The sequence below is a fragment of the Mus musculus genome, chromosome 5, assembly GCF_000001635.26.
Source record: "Mus musculus strain C57BL/6J chromosome 5, GRCm38.p6 C57BL/6J".
Lineage (NCBI taxonomy): Eukaryota > Metazoa > Chordata > Mammalia > Rodentia > Muridae > Mus > Mus musculus.
The window spans coordinates 87825591-87847944 of NC_000071.6; the positions used below are offsets into that span (position 1 = coordinate 87825591).

Genomic DNA, 22354 nt, shown 5'->3' on the forward strand with positions numbered 1-22354 from the left:
GGGTGGCCCTGACATGTCTTTTGAAAAGTCAGAGCAGTAATAAGCTCTAAGAACTCTTATTTGTCCTCTTAGAACCTTCCATTCCTTAGCAATCTGATGATGCTACATTCTGTCTGTTGTATTCTCTGGTGGCCTCACTTCTCCCAGACTTTATCCTTCGTAATTTAAAATATTATCCTCATACTTAATACAATTCTTCTGCCTTTCTACGCTGAAGCAACTCTCCCTGGACAATATCTGGCCATGTAAGACTCTGAAATGAATGTTGACTTCTGTTCCGTTCTAAGCCTCTGAGTCTCGAAGTAAGTTTCTTTTCTCAACTTTGACGGTCACTAAAGGCTATCACATTGTGTTTTTATCAGAATTAAAGTTAGCACTCCTCCTAACATTACCTTAAGTTTTGAGAATATTTCCCTTTCTATTTGGATATATTGAATCTATGGAGTATAAACACTACTCATTTCTTGATACATCGATAACATTATTTTAATCATGGTGTGATATGCTAAATGTTAGATATTCATAACAAGTGGCAGGAAAGGTTTTCCCTGCTGTGGACTTCCTTTATAAACTTTGCATGGCCAGGGCCCTTCCAGAGGAGCTCCAGCAGTCAGACCCCCCCCCCCCCAAAGACCACACTAACTGCCATAACTGTCCCAAAGTTCATCTCCAATCTCTCAACAGGACCCTGCCCAGTTTATGCTAATTTTAGGTTAAAAGTCTGAATAAAAGCCAGTAATCTCTGAATAGGAAAACTCACCAATTCATGAACTTCCCACAGAAACCCACCAATCCCTGAGACACACACACACACACACACACATATGCACACAAACTATCAATCCTTGAACAGGAAACCCCACCAATCTCTGAGCTCCCCCAAGCTCGGGACTGGAAATCTGATCAATCCTCACCCTGGAAATCTCCACCCTAGAAAGTTCTATGCCCATAAGAATCCCTATATACTTTTGGTTGTGAGTCTAGCCTTTAATGGCTGAGCCATCTCTCTATGCCAGGGCCTGGCAAACACAGAAGTGGATGCTCACAGTTATTGGATGGAACACATGACCCCCAATGGAGGAGCTAGAGAAAGTAACCAAGAAGCTAAAGGGATCTGCAACCCTATAGGTGGAACAACAATATGAACTAACCAGTACCCCTGGAGCTCGTGTCTCTAGCTGCATATGTATCAGAAGATGGCCTAGTCTGCCATCATTGGGAAGAGAGGGCCCTTGGTCTTGCAAACTTTATATGCCTCAGTACAGGGTAATGCCAGGGCCAAGAAGTGGGAGTGGGTGGGTAGGGTAGCAGGGGAGGGGGGGAGGGTCTGGGGGACTTTTGGGATAGCATTTGAAATGTAAGTGAAGAAAATACCTAATTAAAAATATAAATTAAAAAAATAAAAGCAAAATATTTTCAGAAATTTAAAATGGTTTAGAAATTCAAGGACAAAGATATTTTTGTAATGATACATAAGTGACTAAAATAAAAATATCTAATCCATTAAAAAAAAAAGAATTCCTATATAAGCACTGTGCTTTGTCCATTTCCCTGATGCTGTCTGCTCTCTCCCAGGAGCATAGGCAGCCACTCCTGGATTTGTCCCTTCTCACTCTGAACCCTCCAATAACACTCTTTCATGAGATTTTCTCCATGGTGTGACTCTCTCATCAGAAGAAGACAAGCAATGAGGAGAAGAAGAGAAGAGAAGAGAAGGAGCAGGGCTGAGGCTCCTGGGCTGCTCAGCGCAGCTGGGGATGCCCTCCCCTCGGAGCTGCAATGCCTCTGCTAAGGATGCTTCCTCTCAGAGCTAGGTGGTTCCTGGGCTCCTGTATCTCAGGATGTCTTTTCACTGGGACATTGTTCTACCTCAGAGCTGTGTGGTTCCTGTATTTCCAAGTCCCAGGACACCTTCTCATCCAAGCAGAAAGGCCAATGCTGATAACTTGAATTAAACCTGAAAATAACTTAAACTCTGCCCATAAAGCCTCTCCGAATATGTGATCTTCCACTACTCTAAAGCTAGTAAATCTCCCCACCCCTTTTTTATTTCCTAAGTTTTCTATCTTCTTGAAGGTTGTATCCAAGTAGTAATGATTTCATTATCTAAGGTTAGTCAGGCATTACATTTTAATTCTCTGAACTTACACTATTACTGAAATTACTATTTTGTCAGTAATACTACTATTTCTACTATAACCACTAATACTGTAGCTCAAAGTTGATACATTTATAGAAGAAATAAAGTGTTTCTTATAGAAGTATCACAACACTTGGTTCTTGTCATGACTACTTTCTAATAACTCTTACAATTTCTTATGACTATTTCTCTGGGGTGATTTTCTGGATTCCCTTTCTCCACACAATGATTGGTATTTTCTAGGGCTATGATCTCAGGTACATATTTTCTAAGTTTACATGTTTTCTATGTAATTTGACTGACATAATCATTTAAATTTACACTGATGATTGCTGATTAAAAATTAGTTTTAATCTCTAAATCCATCTCAAATATGCTGCTCTCTCTCCAAATGTAGACACAATTATCTTCTAAATATCTTACTACATTTGCTGGTTTCACAAAAATTATATAGCAGTAATATAAAATTAAGAAATAACCTATTCTTTCACATCTCCCCTACTCAGTACATTATCAGAATTGAATTTATGTCATATACTTTTGGAACCAATATTTTGTTATAACATGACAAACTGTGAAAAAGCAGCCAGTTATGGCTCATTTTTCCACTGAAAAAAAGGCTTTGAGGCTTTTCAAAGAGTCTCAAATCAAGATGATGTCAGTGATATAGTTAGATTGATGTGACTGTCCTTCATCACTTGTTTTTGCTTCATTTGATGACATCACTGGAGATTTAGAAAATATTAAAACAACATGATCATCTCGTTAGATGCTGAGAAAGCATTTGACAAGATCCAACACCCATTCATGATAGAAGTTCTGGAAAGATCAGGAATTCAAGGCCCATACCTAAACATGATAAAAGCAATCTACAGCAAACCAGTAGCCAACATCAAAGTAAATGGTGAGAAGCTGGAAGCAATCCCACTAAAATCAGGGACTAGACAAGGCTGCCCACTTTCTCCCTACCTATTCAACATTGTACATGAAGTCCTAGCCAGAGCAATTCGACAACAAAAGGAGATCAAGGGGATACAAATTGGAAAGGAAAAAGTCAAAATATCACTTTTTGCAGATGATATGATAGTATATATAAGTGACCCTAAAAATTCTACTAGAGAACTCCTAAACCTGATAAACAGCTTCAATGAAGTAGCTGGATATAAAATTAACTCAAACAAGTCAATGGCCTTTCTCTACACAAAGGATAAACAGGCTGAGAAAGAAATTAGGGAAACAACACCCTTCTCAATAGCCACAAATAATATAAAATACCTTGGCGTGACTCTAAATAAGGAAGTGAAAGATCTGTATGATAAGAACTTCAAGTCTCTGAAGAAAGAAATTAAAGATCTCAGAAGATGGAAAGATCTCCCATGCTCATAGATTGGCAGGATCAATATAGTAAAAATGGCTATCTTGCCAAAAGCAATCTACAGATTCAATGCAATCCCCATCAAAATCCCAACTCAATTCTTCGGTGAATTAGAAAGGGCAGTCTGCAAATTCATCTGGAATAACAAAAAACCTAGGATAGCAAAAACTCTGTCCAGGATAAAAAAAAACCTCCGGTGGAATCACCATGCCGGACCTAAAACTTTACTACAGAGCAATTGTGATAAAAACTGCATGGTACTGGTATAGCGACAGACAAGTAGACCAATGGAATAGAATTGAAGACCCAGAAATGAACCCACACACCTATGGTCACTTGATCTTTGACAAGGGAGCAAAAACCATCCAGTGGAAAAAAGACAGCATTTTTAACAAATGGTGCTGGCACACCTGGCAGTTATCATGTAGAAGAATGTGAATTGATCCATTCCTATCTCCTTGTACTAAGGTCAAATCTAAGTGGATTAAGGAGCTCCACATAAAACCAGAGACACTGAAACTTATAGAGGAGAAAGTAGGGAAAAGCGTCGAAGATATGGGTACAGGGGGAAAATTCCTGAATCGAACAGCAATGGCCTGTGCTGTAAGATCGAGAATCGATAAATGGGACCTCATAAAATTGCAAAGCTTCTGCAAGGCAAAAGACACTGTCACTAAGACAAAAAGGCCAACAACAGATTGGAAAAGGATCGTTACCTATCCTAAATCAGATAGGGGACTAATATACAATATATATGAAGAACTCAAGAAGGCAGACTCCAGAAAATCAAATAACCCCATTAAAAATGGGGCTCAGAGCTAAACAAAGAATTCTCACCTGAGGAATACTGAATGGCTGAGAAGTACTTGAAAAAATGTTCAACATCCTTAATCATCAGAGAAATGCAAATCAAAACAACCCTGAGATTCTACCTCAGACCAGTCAGAATGGCTAAGTTCAAAAATTCAGGTGACAGCAGATGCTGGCAAGGATGTGGAGAAAGAGGAACACTCCTCCATTGTTGGTGGGATTGCAAGCTTGTACAACCACTCTGGAAATCAGTCTGGCGGTTCCTCAGAAAATTGGACATAGTACTACTGGAGGATCCCGCAATACCTCTCCTGGGCATATATCCAGAAGATGTTCTACCCAGTAAGAAGGACACATGCTCCACTATGTTCATAGCAGCCTTATTTATAATAGCCAGAAGCTGGAAAAAACCCAGATGCCCCTCAACAGAGGAATGGATACAGAAAATGTGGTACATTTACACAATGGATTACTACTCAGCTAATAAAAAGAATGAATTTATGAAATTCTTAGGCAAATGGATATACCTGGAGGGCATCATCCTGAGTGAGGTAACTCAATCACAAAAGAACTTACACAATATGTACTCACTGATAAGTAGATATTAGTCCAGAAACTTAGAATACCCAAGATATAAGATACAATTTGAAAAACACAGGAAACTCAAGAAGAATGAAGACCAAAGTGTGAACACTTTGCCCCTTCTTAGAATTGGGAACAAAACACCCATGGAAGGAGTTACAAAGTTTGGAGCTGAGAGGAAAGGATGGACCATCTAGAAACTGCCATATCTGGGGATCCATCCCATAATCAGCTTCCAAACGCTGATACCATTGCATACACTAGCAAGATTTTGCTGAAAGGACCCCGATATAGCTGTCTCTTGTGAGACTATGCTGGGGCCTAGCAAACACAGAAGTGGATGCTCACAGTCAGCTATTGGATGGATCACAGGGCCCCCAATGGAGGAGCTAGAGAAAGTAACCAAGGAGCTAAAGGGATATGCAACCCTATAGGTGGAACAACAATATGAACTTACCAGTACCCCGGAGCTTGTGTCTCTAGCTGCAGATTTATCAGAAGATGGCCTAGTCAGCCTTCGGTGGAAAGAGAGGCCCCTTGGTCGTGCAAACTTCATATGCCTCAGTACAGGAGAATGCCAGGGCCAAGATTTTGGAGTGGGTGGGTGGGGGAGTGGGTGGGGGAGCATGTGGGGGACTTTTGGGATAGCATGGAAATGTAAATGAAATAAAAACCTTATTAAAAAAAAGAAAATATTAAAACATAAGGCACATTATTAAAACCAAGCTGTGGGTTTCACAGTCATAGAAATATATTCAATGATATCGTTTTAGAATATTTACCTTGTAAGTTAAACCTCCTGGCATTTCCAAAAGTTTAGCAATCATCCATGAATTAAAAGGAACCACATTTCCATGACTACAAAATAACAGGTTATGTTCTGGCCCACCATTCTTCTCAAACCCAGTATTTGTGGAAGACAAAATCATTTCTCACAAAAGAATTTCACTTGTATGCTTATGCATTATTCTGTATTGTTGAATCTCATGGCAATGGGCTTGGTATTACACATTTTTAATATTCCATACTTAAATAAAAAACTAAGTTTAAATATAGATGTTCAACTTCTTTATTGATAATAAGTGCTATGGATCAGTGAACATCAAGGACCCCATGTAACTCTCCTACACACACATAAATTTTTCCCAAGATTCCTTTTACATACATAATTACATGTCTCTTATAAATCTCCAGGACTGATAGAAGTGTTCAATAACCACTGAGTGACTAAGGAAAAGTAAAAGAGAGGAAGAGATGAAAAGAGAAGAAGAGATGAAAAGAGAGGATGAAAAGAAAAGTTGTAAAGGGGAAATAAAAAGTTATGACAAGAATGAAAGGGAAAAGGGCAAAAATATGAGACTGAAAAATTATTCAGTGATTGCTGACTGTGGTGGGAAAGAAAAGCAGCTGAGTACACAGAACCGCCAAAGGGAAGTTTTAGGATCATGAAATTTATATGTGTAGTTGTGGATCTATGAGTTACTGTCAATATAAAACATTTAAACAGTAGCTGAATATTACTAGTTGCAAATACCAATAAATAAATAAATGAATAAACTTTGGCATGGAAATCTAAGATAAAAATGAATCTGACAGTATAAAAAATACATGGAGTTGCCTCTCTGAAATGAAAGATGGAGAACTGGCTGACTAAAGTTGTCTTTAGAATTAAGACCAGTAAATAGTTAGATAAGTGATAGATAGATAGACAGATAGATGATAGATAGATATAGGGAGATAGATAGATAGATAGATAGATAGATAGATAGATAGATAGATAGATAGATAGATAGATAGATAGATAGATGATAGAAAATAAAGTTATTTACCATGAGACAGTCTCTTTGAACTGAAACTGTGATGTTGGTAGGGGATACCCCTAAAACACTGCAGGCTCTTGATATTCCATTTGGTTGCCCAACAGGACTAAGTGATTCAACCAACTGTTTTTGTTACCACACACCTCAGAAGCACAACACATAGGAAGTGTGCTGGAAGCTTCTTTCCTCCAGGGCAGTTTTCATGGTCACAGTAAATTCTGTTCAGTCTGCTGGGGAGAAAGGCCTTCGACAGCCGGCCTGTGTATCCTATGAACTAGACCAACTTGCCAAATAGGATACTCCCACTTGAGCTATTATAACACTACATGGGGAGACCCATTCCTCAAAAGGCAATGTATACCAAGTACTGAGTGCCAGTGGAAAATTCATTATAGGAAGAGTATAGGCTCTCTGGGGTGTGCAGGTGAAAGCTTTAAATTGACATAGTGTCCAACTGCCTTCTTAATAGATTTATTTATATTCATAAACAATTGCCATTGTAGGCAATAATCAAAGAAACTTATTAGAACAGATATAAATATATGACGTTTTCATAATTTGTCCTTTCTGGATCCTCTGGGGACAAGCTGTACTTAGGCATTGGTATAAACTGCAGAAAGTAGGTCAATAAGATCAAGCAAAAACTACCAATCTGTTAAAAAAAATTAAACAGGAAAATAAGATTCAATCTATATTATCTGAATAAGACAGATTTTCTTAATTTTTGAATATTCAAAAAGCTAGATAACAGGTCCTATGTATTGACATATTAAAAGACCATGAGACAAGACACTGTCTGAAGATTTTCAAATTTTAGCAAATATAAGAAAACTTCAGTACTCAGGGGATTTTTAAGGGTACCACTCTTATTTCTATATTCTTAATTATCTATGAACTCTGCTGACAGGAATAAATATTTCGGTATATCTTCTATGAAAATGCATGATGACTAGGTCTTTACTAGAGCTGTTAATTCATCTGCTGTCATTAAATGTTCTCTTATAGAGACAATGTGTTAGCTATACTTCTAGCTTAGGGCCATTGTATAGAATCAGACTAATAGATACAAAACAAGCAGTACCAATAAGATAAGCTTGTGAAATCTGGTAACTGCCAATAAATCTTATTTCAGAACTTCAATTATATGTAGAACGATCACAATGTAAGCTAAATTTATATAGCCATCCATTAAGCTGTACTAATGACAGACTAATTATATTTCGTTACAAGATGAAATATAGAAGTGCTAAGGTATACTCAAGGAAATTTTGACATAATTTTATAATTTTAGGAAGATCACTTAACTGCATAACATCTCTTCTTCTGTTTGCTTACAATATGATCACTTCTAAATGGATTTTAGTGACTAATAAAAGAAGACATGATTATTCTGGGGAGGGGTGAAACTAGAGTGGGAGAAAAGAAGATAAATTCAGAATTGTAGGAATCATTTTAAAATGAAGTCATACCCACCCTTCAAACCTCCAAACATGTGAACAGTGGATTCCAAAATATCCAGTGAAGAACAAAGACAATGCAAAACAAAAAAATATATAGAGCTTCTAAAATATTAAAATAGTTAAACCAATAACTCAAGAAGTACCCCTGAGGATTTTTTCCAGAATTCTCTAATGCTACTCATGTGTAAACAGAATAAGGTAGAGATGTCTACAATATATTATAATGTTTAGACACTGTCTATTGTTATTTTTTAATGTCTCAGTACTGTGCCACCCAGGGATCACAGCAGAGACCAAGCACCATGTGACTCAAACATTTAAGCAGTTGAGCAAAGACTGGAAAGAGTAAGATGGGAATATTGTGTACTTCCCCCAGGCCTTTTTCTGAAAACATAGTTTTACAACCTTCACTTTCTTAAAGATTTGGCAGCTACCATCCAGGGTCTACTCCATCCAACAAATTTGAATTTTTTTCTCATATTATTAGAATATACATAACTTAAAATCTGTACGTAGAGCAAAAAAAAAAAAAAAAAACCATAGGTAATAGCAAATAATGATAAAATATGGAAACAACTATAAAAACAGTTAATATAAATCCAGAGATCCATCCCATAATTAGCCTCCAAACGACGACACCATTGCATACACTAGCAAGATTTTGCTGAAAGGACCCTGATATAGCTGTCTCTTGTGAGACTACACCGGGGCCTAGCAAACACATAAGTAGATACTCACAGTCAGCTATTGGATGAAGCACAGGGCCCCCAATGGAGGAGCTAGAGAAAGTATCCAAGGAGCTAAAGAGATCTGCAACCCTGTAGGTGCAACAACATTATGAACTAACCAGTACCCCGGAGCTCTTGACTCTAGCTGCATATGTATCAAAAGATGGCCTAGTCGGCCATCACTGGAAAGAGAGGCCCAATGGACACGCAAACTTTATATGCCCCAGTACAGGGGAATGCCAGGGCCAAAAAATGGGAATGGGTGGGTAGGGAAGTGGGGGGGGGTATGGGGGACTTTTGGGATAGCATTCTAAATGTAATTGAGGAAAATACGTAATAATAAAAAATATTTTAAAAAACAGTTAATATATAACTATAAACAGTAATATACCTTAGCTATATTGCTTATTTAAACATTCATTTGAAATGAATCAAGGAATTAATATTATTACTCTTAGAAATTCACATCAGGATGAATACATCTCTCATTCACATTTGGAAACTCAGAAGTATGCTACAATATTGCCTTTGTATAGACATCTTTTTATAAAAAGTGGAAATGCTTTATGTTTTTGAAAAAAGAAAAATCTATAAACATCAACAGTAAAGCAATTAGAGATGTGGTGCTATTTCACAAAAAAATTTTAACCAAGACATACACTTAAATTGAGCATTCCTTTATTCTTAGGTGACAGAAAATTTGAGCCAATGAAATGTCTAATATGCCAAAGGATGTGTTGGCAAAAAAAAAAAAAAAAGAAAAAGAAAAAAAGAAAAGAAAGAAAGAAAGAAAATTGAAAGTGAGAAATTTTTTTTCCAGTTAGATGGTATCAGTCTCCCATTGAATCCATAGATGAAAATTCTCTATAAGGTACACCACATGTGACTACTTAAGACAATTGCGTTTCCTTGTATATCCTCCAAGGCAAATTGCAAAAGATGCCCTTGAGTAAAAAAGTGAGTTGAATTTCATGTTTTATATATATATTCAGAAAAGTTAATTAGTGAAAAGAGAAAACAAAGAGAATGGGCTTTAGTGTCTTCCCTGCTGAGCCAGGCTGGCAGCAGTTAAATAGCAGCACAACTTTTCTCCTCTCCCAGAGAGAAGTAACTTAAAACATTCTGTATATGTTCTGAAAAATAAATTCTACTATTCATGTTCATAGGCTTCATCAAAATGAAGTTACTTCTTTGGGCCTGCATCATGTGTGTCGCTTTTGCAAAGAGGGTAAGTAACTGAACTCTCAAGACCTGGAGCAATGGAAATAAATATCGAGTAAGTGTTGGTTAGGGGTCTTACTGAAGAGGATGTGAGTATAGTGCTTATACAAGTCATCAGGTTATGGGCATAAATGTGACAGTGTCTAAATCTTGAAAGAAAATTTCAAAAGTCAGATAATGAAGATCTAAAACCTGGCTGTCTCCTAAGCTGCTCTTCCAGAGCCTGAAAAAGACAGAGGCAAATCCTTACAGACAACCATTGGACTGAGTACAGGGTCCCCAATGGAGGAGTTAGAGAAGAAGCTGAAGGGGTTTGCAACCACATAGGAAGAATAATATCAACCAACCCGACCCTGCAGAGCTTCGAGGCACTAAACCACCAACCAAAAAGTACATATGGAGGGACCCATGGCTCCAGCTGCACATGTAGCAGAGGATGGCCTTGTTGGGCATCAATGGGAGGAGAGGCCCTTGATCCTGTGAAGGCTTGATGCCCCAATGTAGGGGAATGCCAGGGCAGGGAGGCGGGAGTGGGTGGGTGGGTGGGGGAGTACTGTTATAGAAGCAGGGAGAGAGGGAGGGGGGACAGGTAAGGATATAATATTTGAAATTTAAATAAAGAAAATATCTAATTTTTTTAAAAAGGAATTTAAACAAACAAACAAGCCTGGTGAAGATCAACAGCATGGAAAGGATGTGAGTTCAGACTCAGGAAACTGGAAGGAGAAAGCATTATAGGGCACTACAATCCTGTGCAGTTTTAGCAGGGTTTCTCTGACAGTGAAATCCTATTTGCTGAGATGTGTAGAGAACCAAAGGATGCTCAAAGGGGCCAAGGAATGGGCATGATGACATTTAGTGTTAGGTGAACTGATGAGGCTCGAGATCATTTCTTTTTGTTCAGAATTCCACTATGTAGTCCTGGATTGCCTGGCACTCCTTACAGAGACCAAGCTGGCCCCAGACTCATGTATTTGTCTGCCTTTGCGTCCAGGATGCTGGGAATAAAAGTGTGGGGTTGAAAACAGTTTTAATTCTACCAAATGAGTGTGTTAAACTCTCTCTTTGTAAAAGGAGGAACATCCACTCTGACTAATTGCTTTAATACTAAATAAGATAAGTGCTTAACAAAATGTCTAAGATTGAATAGAAATTCAAACTACTCAATACTTCTAATTATTATTAGCTTCTTGTCTAAAATTCAAAATATTATGTCCCTTAAATGTACCTAAATTAATTTGTAACTCTTAAAATAGTATATGCTGAGTTTCCTACACTAGCTTTTATCCTGTATGGTACCGTATCTATGGTGAATTCAAAAGTCATAATAAAGCGTCTATGGTGAATTCAGAAGACATAACAAAGTTTTATGAAAAAAAAAAAAAAAAAAAAAAAAAGAAAATAATGCATAGTTCTACAAAATGGCACTAGACCACACACACATGCACACACATACATATATATACACACACATGCACACTCACACACATACATATACATGCACACAAACACACACACACACATACATACATACACACATATACACACATGCAGACACACACACACACACACACACACACACACACACACGGGCGTGCGGCAACATTAAAGTGGTAAAACAACATGCATGCATGAGAGCCAAATGGCCTCTCACATGGCAAAGATTTACCTGCATACACAATGATGCAAACTAAACACTTTTTAGTCAAAATAAAAGCCCCTGTTGAAAACATCATAATGATTATGATGTCAATTCTTCAGACCAGGGACTCATAGTCAAGGAAACAATGATGATAAGACGATGCAAATTCTTCAGTAAAAGGAAAGTCTGAATGCAGTTGTTCTCAAATAGCCACACTAAAATATTTTTCTTTGTTTTAGAGACGTTATCCTTTCATTCATAAGGTAAAACAATTCAATTTCTTTAAAAATTATCATTTTCACTTATAGGTTATATTTTCACTTATAGATTCTCTATTTTCTGGGCAATGCAATTGACTTTAATTGATCTTAAAATATTGTTTTATTAATTTCTTCAGATAAGGTGAAAAAAAGCATAGAATATACACTATGCCAAACATATTTGCCAGCAAACCTTCATTTCTGATGACCAGAAGCATAGAATGAACTCCTTTTATGGTGGAATAAAAGTCTGTTATGTCTCGATTTACCTTTATACCTCTATGATATTTCTGAATTTGTACTTAAGCAATATAACCAATGAGAAAATGATGGCATGAGAGATTAGAACAGAAGAAAGCAAGATACTGAGCAGCTATATATTCAATTATTTATTTTATTTGCATATGGGTTGTTTGTTTTCTTTTAAGGAGGTAGAGAAAGGGCCTCATGTAGCCCAGGCTGACCTTCAATGCTCTGTGTCTCTAAGCATGATCTTAACTTTTCATCCTCCTGCCTCCACCTCCCATGAGTTAGGATTATAAGCATCTACCATCATGCTGGACTGAATTTCATCTAGATACTAGAAACTACAAATACTACGAGTACATATTCCAAGGAACTGGGTGATTTCTGTGCAGAAAATAATCATGAATTATTTCATGTAGCAGACAAACAGACTTACCACTATTTGATTTTCTTCAGTACTTTGTAATCATTATCTCATATTCTAATGACAAATGTGTGCTAAGAAAGTTATAAGTCTCCTTAGCCACAAGTGTGTTATGGGTTGATAGGAAAGGATAGTAATATATATATATATATATATATATATATATATATATATATCTTTTTAAAAAGGGTCTGAGATGTAAATGCTTTTGAATAAAAACAGCAAAACTGGCAAATCAGCTAAAAACCTTTGAAATTTTTCAAAAATTAAAACAATATTAATATATCTAAAATTCACATTAACAGTCATCAGATTCTGGATCTCCATCAATAATAAAAGTAACTGACACTTGTGTCCCAGGCCTGCCCTGGTATGTTATTTATTTTACATTTCTCATACCTTAGGGAATATGGAAAAATCCATTGGAAAACTTTTAAGATTATTTAATTCTATAAGAACAATCTAAAATAGGAAAGTAATATTAAATTTTACATGGAAAGTTTGGCTGGCTTCAGGTATAGTATTTCTGGTATTTTAAAAAGAAATCTGGTCTGGTTGCACTTTTTAATAGCTAGCATCCTAATGCCTACAGCCAGTATACCAGAAAACAAGCACTGTGTGCGTGTGTGTATGTGTGTGTGCGTGCTTCTGTGGTGTGTGTGTGTGTGTGTGTGTGTGTCATATAGTATTATTCAAGAAAAAGCTTAAAATACTTCAAAGTCCCTGGAAAAAATGTAAATTTACTGAGAAGCTATGCTGAAGGCCTCATTTCATAGCTAAGATTTTATAGAATGCACAGAGAGTGATATAATGTGTATCTGTTATAAACAAGAAAGTAGATATAAAAAAATGAATCAAAAGTTTTGGCTTTGGTACTTGAGAGTTTCTAAATAGGTTGCGAACAAAAAAAAATTAAGTGGTAGTATAAAAACACTGGAAGTGGGTAGACAGTAATCCTTGAATGTTCATGGTGTTCTTTCTGTGTATACAGGATTCACGGGGTCTGTGCATGTGTATGGTAGTGTGTGTGGGCATTGCTGTGGAGGACAGAGGTTTAAGTTGGCATCTTACTCAGTAGCTCTCTACCTTATATTTCAAGTCACTATCTCTTCTCTTGTTCACTCCATGATTAGGCCAGACTGGTTAGTCAACAAACTGTAGCTATCCTCCTCTTTGCATGTCCTATGTCCTGCCCTTCCCTGCCCCTCACACTGGGATTATAGGTGCATGCCTCTGTGTCTGGATTTTTCTTTCAGATAATTGTACATACATTGTATCCTATACGTTGTATTAGTTATTTGAGTTTTGTACAATGATTTTTATCCCGAGCTAGTATCTCGCCGGCAAGAATTCACTCGGACAACCGGATTCTTCTACGGCAAAGCTTTATTGCTTCATCTGAAGGAAGACCCCGAACAAGGAAAATGGTGCCACCTATATATCCCTCCGTGTGACGTGTCAGCTACCGATTAGCTGCTCACTCATCACCCCACTACTATGTCCCGGGATGGGCAGTGACTTGGCACGAATTTACTCTTGCACCTGTGCACATTACTAGTTTACCAGTTAGGCACAGCGGAGGCTCATGATGGCGATTGCTCACGGCTCTCCACAGATTTTAATCATATTTGCCACTCTTCCCTCAATATCTCTGGCTTTTATATGGGTGCTGGGGATAAAATGTAGGGCAACAGGCTTGCACAGCAGAAACTTTGCTGATTGAGCCATCTCCTCAGCCCTGTATATCATGTTGGTCTTTACATTTTATTTGTTTATATAATGTTCCTTTTAAAAATTTTTTCCATACAATGAATTTTGATCATGCATCTTCTCCCTCCTCACCCCAAGTCTTCGAAAATTCTCCCCACCTCCATATCCACCCAACTTCATATTCTTTCTCTCTCAAAAACCTCAAAAAACCAAAAAAACAGAAAAATAAGACAAGACAAAATCAGGAAGACAAAAAACACTAAACAATAACAGAAGAAAAGCACACACAGAAAAACAGAGAGTCTGTTTTGGGTTGATAAAGTCCTCCTGGGCATGAGGCTTGGTCACAGTGAGTGTGTCACTTCATTAGAGAAAATCAATCATTCCCTCTCCCAGCAAGTATCAACTGCAGATATCCTCTTGGCTAGGGGTGGGACTTGGTGTCCACTTCCTCTTCTTTGCAGGTCTCATGCATGCTGCCACAGTTTCTGTGAGTCAATTTATGGACCAGGCTTGTGTCTGGAAGATGCTGTTTCCATGGAGTCCTCCATCACTTCTGGCTCTTACGTTCTTTCTGTCTCTTCTTCTCAATATATCCATGATCCTTGAGTCTAGGGGGTTGATAAAGACATCTCATTAAAAGGCTAAGTGTACCAAGGTCTTTCACTGTCTGCGCATTAACCAGTTCAGGTCTCTGTGTTAACTGCCATTTACTGCAAAAAGCTTCTCTGGGGATGGCTGAGCAGTAGAGTATGCCATTACAAGTCTTTTTATTTTATGTTCATTTAGCAGAAGAGTAGTAGTGATTTCCCCCTAGAGCCATTGTCTCACTGAGCCTTGGGTTCTTCTCCTCAGAAGAACACTGTCAGGCATCACATCACATAGAAAGGATGCTTACTAGAAATCAGGCATTATGGCACATACCTATGTTACTAGAACCTAAGGCCAAGCTCAGAGGATCATATTTTTGAGATCAGCATACAGGTTGCATGGTGAGGTCATGATATGGTCTATATATAAGGGACCGGCCCAAGGCTGCGTGAGGAGGTTCTCTCTCAGAAGAAAAATGACAACAGTAAGATGATAGATAGTTATAGGAAAACTGAAGACAGGGCAACTGTTGATGGCACTTAAAAGAGAAAATTCTAAAACTGGTACAATGCTTCTCCAATTGTAGAGATTTGAAATGTTATGCTTTCCATAGTATCAACTTTACAACAAATCTTTTTTTTTTTTTTTTTTTTTCCAGAAATCACCCTCGTCCACTGAAGAGGTAAAGTGAATTCAAATCTTTTGGTTTTTTTTTTTTTTTTTGTAATTAAATATGTTAATATGTAGTGTGTATTATTTTTTAAGATACCATTTCCCATCAAATAATGTTAAATAGTTCAGTTTTATGGTGATTTTTTTGAAGGACTAGTCGGTTCATTTAAAGACTTGTTTACTTCTCTTCATTCATAGGTCCACTTGTGTATGCATATCTTGGTCCTCACAGAATATTTTATCCACACTGTTAACCTGCCATCATTGTGCATGCTTAGTAGGTTGAGTGGGTTAAAATGCAACATAATCTTATAGAGTTTGACATTGTAAAATGTATAATTAACAAGGAAGGCAGCACTTTACAAAAAAATTGTGAAAACTGAATCTGTATTCATAGGAAGTATGTTACTAGAATACAACTTGGCATGCATCTAAATAAAACAACTCTGGGCATGAGAAACACTGAATATAATTCTTTGAATGACAGTCAAACTGTAGCTATATAAATGACCAAATTCTAAGATCCTGATTTGTAAACTGGGGTGAGGGGCATTTAAAATAGGATATAAAGTATTATATGCACGTGAGTAAGAAATGTTCCCGTTTTCTGTGAGTTCTTACATAACTATGTGACCTGAGGTCCCTGGCAGTCTTCCAGAATGGGGTAGAGAAATCTGGTAGAACCACCAGAGGAATTGGTAGAGGTCCCACCACAAGAAAGATTTGAAATTTGATGGTTAAATTCATGACCAATGTTATTAGAATACCCATTTAAAACCAAAACATCACTGGGAAATTTATATATGAAAAGCCAAGTCCATTTTCCATATTTTCCACCTGCCCTTCTGATAACAATACCTGGAAGGGAAATGAAAGTTTGAGGAAACAGGACAAATCTGGGACACAGGTCATAATAGTTCTACACCAGAAAGAAGAATATGGAACCGGAGGCTTCATGTGGGACAATTAATTTGCAGAGAAGGAGGTTTTCAGGTGCAATAGGAACAGATTAAGAACATGGTGGAGAATATCCTGGAAGAACCTGTCCTGCATCCTATGTTAATCTTCTAAACTGCATTCAATGTTATCTAAGCCACGCCCATCCTAACCCAGGCAGTGTATTCTGCAATATGTAACACTTCTTCACTTCTATACAAAGTGCTTCTCCTTCAGTTTAGGTTTGTTATCTTCTCAAAATATTTTCATTTCGATAAATATGGATGCATATTGGTTATTAAAAAGACTAAACAAGTGTTCCTTTAAAAACATTGTTCATATGTGACTACAGTCATAGCAGAAATAAATATAGCTACATGTATAAATGGTCAACTACAATGAATTCCTTTCCTTCTATTTAGGATTACTTTGGAAATCGCTACCCACTTAATCCATCTCTGAATATCCCGTTTGGCCTATGGAATGATAATTTGCCACCTTTTCTTTTGCCTCCTTTTAACACTCAACAAGGAAACACCATCACCAAATTCCCTGGAAGTTCTGAACTTGAAAAAGGGTTATCTCTATATCCTTGGATTGCCACTCCTTCTAAACTTCGCTATGTATACCAAAGTCTCAACTACCCAGCTGATGCTCCATTGAATGGTCCCCCAGTCGCCCCTCTTCCTCCTCCCAAACACTTTCCTCCCAGGCCATACCCCTTTGTCATACCTCCAAAGATTTCTGTCATCTCACCTGTTAGACCTGAGCCCGTAGCAGTTCCTGCTATGCCTGCTGAAGGTGAGGGTCTGGTACCTGAGTTCCCTGTAGACAAACCTATTTTAGGTCTGCCTCAGGCAGTCAAACTTGGAACACCCGTGCCACCCTCCGGACCCAAACCTCTTGCACCCGAACCTGCTCCATCCCCGTTTGGTGCACCTGAGCCTGCCCCAGTCCAGTTTGGTGCACCTGAGCCTGCCCCCCACCAGTTAGAGGCAGCTGTCCCTGATGCATCCCGCCTCATGGCACCTGAACCCGCTGTACCCTTGTCTGTGGGAGCACAGTCACTAGCTGAATCCCCTGCAGGCCTGTCTCCCGAAAACAAACCTACTTCAGGTGAGCCTGCTGCAACACAGTCTCTGCCAGCCTTGCCTGCTGCAGGCCTGGCTGTTGAAGCCAAGCTTCCTGCAGCAGAATCTGCTGCAGGCCGACCTCCTCCAGCTGAACTTATGGCGAGCCAGTCTGTTGTGGGAAAACTTATTACAGCTGAGCCTACTGAAGCAAAACCACAGGTACTTGAGCCTGTTGAGGCCAAATCTGCCAGCCAAGAAGCACAGCCTTTTTTTTACCAGGTAAGTTACCTACTCTAACCACTGCAATGTGTGGGGTTTATAGATGGGGAGGCACACAACTTCTGTACAAGGAACACACTCACTTCAGGATTACAATCTAGTCTTTTAGTGGACAGTTAGTCAACAGATAAACTGCGGATATTAAAAGTGTATAGGACATTATTACCATGTACACAGTAAAAGAACTTTCAGGATTTGAATATTTGAATGTAGACATTAGAGTCTTGATTCTTCTTGTTTCTTCTCCCATCTTCTCATATCTCACATCTTTGTAACACTTCCTATTAGGTAGAAATGATGAGTGGGGCTACACAGATGGCTCAGTGGTTAAGAGCATTTATTCTCACAGAGGACCCGGGTTCAATTCCCAGCACCCACATAGAACCTCACATCCATTCATAACTTTGATTCCAGGGGATCCAGTACCCTCTTCACATGCCCCAGGCATGCATATGGGGTGTTTGTGTGTGTGTGTGTGTGTTGTGTTTTACATATATGCGCATATATAATGCAGAAAAACATTCCTATAATATAAAAACAGTTTAAAAGTGATTAGCTAGATAAATTTAACTTATTCATCATATGAGAGGAAGAATTAAGGGTTTTCCCCCCATACAGTATGCACATATAATACGCACACATGCATACACACACAGATATATACTTGCAAAACACACAGCATTTAATTTATGTGTAATCCCTAGAACTCTGTGTGGGCAACACGCTAAAACACTTACTTCTCCTTTTTTTTTCTGTGTCCTGTATCTTAATAATAACTATTCTTCACAACAAGAAGCTAAAATCATGGGAAAAAGCCCTCTTCATCTTCATAATTATTTTTCTTTTCAAAAAAGATTTCATTATGTAACCAGGGCTAGCCTAGAACTCACAGAGATCCACCTGCCTTTGCCTCCTGGATGCTGGGACTAACGGTATGCACCACACCCAGCCCCTCCTTATAATTTTAAACATACACTTTATTTCAGACAAGAGAGGCAACTCTCTTTATGTTAGCCATCTTGTCTGCAAGCAGATTTCTCTGGAACTTTTATAAAGCACCTCAGAATAACTAGATTATTTAGAAAAGAAAGCCCGTGTGCTACCAAATGAAGTATATTTAATCATAAGTGAAAATACCCTTGTTCTTTTTAGGTAGAGAAGTGAGATTTTTCTGGAGAAGAGAGTGATATGCATTTGTTTCTATAAGTCATGCATAGTAATGAGATATGGAAATTGTGGATTAATTACACTACACCTCCTCAGCTGAAACTACCTTTACATATATATATATAATTAGTCTTTTAGTCATGCATACATGTGTGAAATGAGAAAATGGGGTGTGGTTGCTAGTTATCAGTTCCTTAGAAATTAAGACATGATGAATTTATTTCCTATATACAATTTCCAGACTGTTATTAGAATAGAAAATTCTTCTTTAAACTGATCAAAATTAGGAACCAGCAAGGGACTGGATAGATGGCTCAGAGGTTAAGAGCACCAATGACTGCTCTTCCAGAGGTCCTGAGTTCAATTCCCAGCAATTATATGGTGGCTCACGACCATCAGTAAGGGCATCTGATGCCCTTTTCTGATGTGTCTAAAACACCTACAGTGTACTCACATACATAAAATAAAGAAATAAATATTTTTTTAAAAAGTGATCCAAATTGAATATGACCTGACTACCCCGCAATGATTCTCATCCCTTTAGAAAGAAGCTGCTCTAAAGGAGAAGGAGACTGAAATGAGGAGTTCTGTCCGTTAAGGCCTGCGCGCCATTTGCCATCCTTACCCACTCCCTGTTCCTCCATCTCACCTCACACACTGGCCTAAGAGGAAAGGCCCTGGCCAGAATGCTCAGTTGATCTCCTCACTTCTATCTAACCAAAAATAAGTAAAATAAAGAAAACAAATAACTATTTCCAGGTCCTTATACCTCTGTCCTATGCCCAGATTATTATCAGGTTATGATCATAAATGTTCACTGGACAAGGAAATAGGGAGATATTATTTTAACTCTCAGTCAGATGAAATTCTATTCCCGAGGTGCCACCCATGCCTAAAGTTATATTGAGAATAAATGTGACATCAGTTAGCACTATCAGTGATCACCTTAACTATAGTTATCCTTAATGACATTAGCCATTTTCTGTTTTTTTCTTAAACCCTTAACCCCAGCTAAATTATGTGACATTTTATTTTACTGGTATTTAAGATGAGAGGCCTATAGGTGAATAATATCAAGATATTAGATTCACTTAAAATCATTTAACAATTTCACATGCTCACAGGCATACTTATCAAGTTCCTTACAGGGAAGGAGATACTCAATGTGAAATAGGTAAAGGGGGAAATCCTATCTTCCTAGACAGTCTATAAAGATGGAAAAAGAATTCTCCTTCACTCCTATGATTCAATATCAAGAGTAGCTAAATCAATAGCTATTTCAACCCAGGTTTCATGATATCTACATATGCATTCAAATAGACTGAAATGTTGCATTTTAATTAAATTGTTACATGGATGCTTATTAATTCCTGTAAGAATATATAACTGTATGAATGCTGCATCTGTATGCAGACAGAGGAGAAAACATTATTTGATGAGTACTTTTAGATGACTATTCTATATAGTCCTTTATAATGAACTCATGAGTAAAGAAAAACAACTTTGCTTTATATCTAAGAAATTTGACAGTTTATTATACAAAATTGACATGTTTTTTTATTGTTTCACAGGTGCCAATGAACAAACCAAAAGAAATCTAAATTTTTTCTCTTTTCTCAACAAATAGTTTATATGTTTTATTAAAACTATTAGTCTATCCATATTTGTTGGTTTGTGATGGATTTCTGTAGACATTTCACAAAACAATAATGATGAAATGCTTTATTTTCAGTTCAAATGGTAAAATATATACCTTATAGGTATAGCTACAGAAATTTAAACAAATTTAAGTATGCCAGTTCTTCAAACTAGCTCTAGGATACAATACAAATACATTGTTGTCTTTTGTTCTTTTAAAAATTTTTTATTAGATATTTTCTTCATTTACATTTCAAATGTTATCCCAAAAGTCTTTTGTTCTTAATTCTTTCTCCTAAAGACTATGTGACCACTTACTCCCTGCCTACCATCATTTTCTTGGCTTCAAAATGTCATCAACTTTTCTAAACAATTTTTCATTGGGCTTGTGTCAGGATCCATTCTGTGCTCCTCACAAAGGTTAAGCCCTGACAGTAATCATACAAATAGTGTTCTCACTTTAAAGACAAGGCTTGCCAATTATTAAATAGTTACAAAGTATTTGCAGAAAGATGAAAGAATATACCGAGAAATTATGGACTTTGACTACTGCTGAGAAGGAAAGGTAAACTAAACTAGTGTGAGGTTGAATAATGATTTTAGTACTCTTGCAACAAATTACCACAAAATACACAGTTTATTTAAAAAATCTATTTTTTTCATGGTATGAAGATCAAAAGCTCAAAAGTAATTTTACCAATTTAAAATTAGTATGTTGGCAATATGTGCCACAGATGGCCGTGGGGAAATTTCTTCCTGTCTCTGCCCCCGGCTGTCTCTTTTTGGCTTCTACCCACCTTCAGTCCTTTGATATGCAGTCTCATGTGCCCAGTGGACTAGAAGGGAAGCTAATAAATCCTAGATTGATGGGTACACAGCAAGTCTCAGCATATCTTACCTTAACACCCAACCTCTTAGTTTCTTCCTACAAATACAGCAGTCACTTTCTTGTCAGGTCAGAAAAATCTCAAGTTCCTTACCCTTCCCTGCATCGGAGTGAGACTTTTCCTACTCCTGAACATTGAACAAAATAAGTGACCAGTTTCCCAAATGGTGGTCCCATGATGAGCCTGAGACAGGAAAACTAAAATATTCCCATTTAGAAGGTTACCACTGCTGCACCATTCCAAGCAGAAATAGGAAAGCCGAGGCCGAGGCATGTGCACGGTTTTCCTCTCTGGAAATAAGTGTTATAGTCATGATTTCTTCCAATAATATGAAAAGTGGGCTTTATATCCTTGGACTATCAAAGTCCACTTCCTGCTTGGAAGGCTAAAGCCCTGTTATTTTGGACTTAGTTATTTTGTAGAGAATAGAATGACAGTTACCACAAGATTGGGGCTGACATAGAGTTAAGCGTGTATAAATATGCAGTTAGAAGATAAAAAGTTCTGGAGACAAAAACTGCAACTAGATGACCAGATATTGATGTTTTATCTAGAAATTTATGGAGAGTGTATACTTTAAGGATAGTCACTCCCTAAAACTCATTTACTATAAAATGAATATGTCAGTTCATTTAATAATGGTAATATTTTTACACTATGTGTATCCATGTATATATTATTATGTATTTATGT

At 37.5% G+C, this 22354-nt stretch overlaps 1 protein-coding gene across 2 annotated transcripts; it reads left to right on the forward strand.

Annotated features, from left to right (window-relative positions):
• Positions 1-106: 106 nt before the first annotated feature.
• Prr27 (proline rich 27) lies at positions 107-20796 on the forward strand. 2 transcript variants are annotated; one of them, NM_001163551.1, is made up of 6 exons: positions 107-302; positions 10082-10143; positions 12018-12041; positions 15668-15691; positions 17040-17969; positions 20708-20796. In NM_001163551.1, the coding sequence occupies exons 2-6, from the start codon at positions 10093-10095 to the stop codon at positions 20735-20737; spliced, it is 1059 nt and encodes a 352-aa protein (NP_001157023.1). In that variant the 5' UTR covers positions 107-302; positions 10082-10092; the 3' UTR covers positions 20738-20796. The 2 variants fall into 2 exon arrangements, with proteins under 2 accessions (NP_001157023.1, NP_082924.2); NM_028648.3 differs by lacking the exon at positions 12018-12041.
• The last annotated feature ends 1558 nt before the right edge of the window (positions 20797-22354 follow it).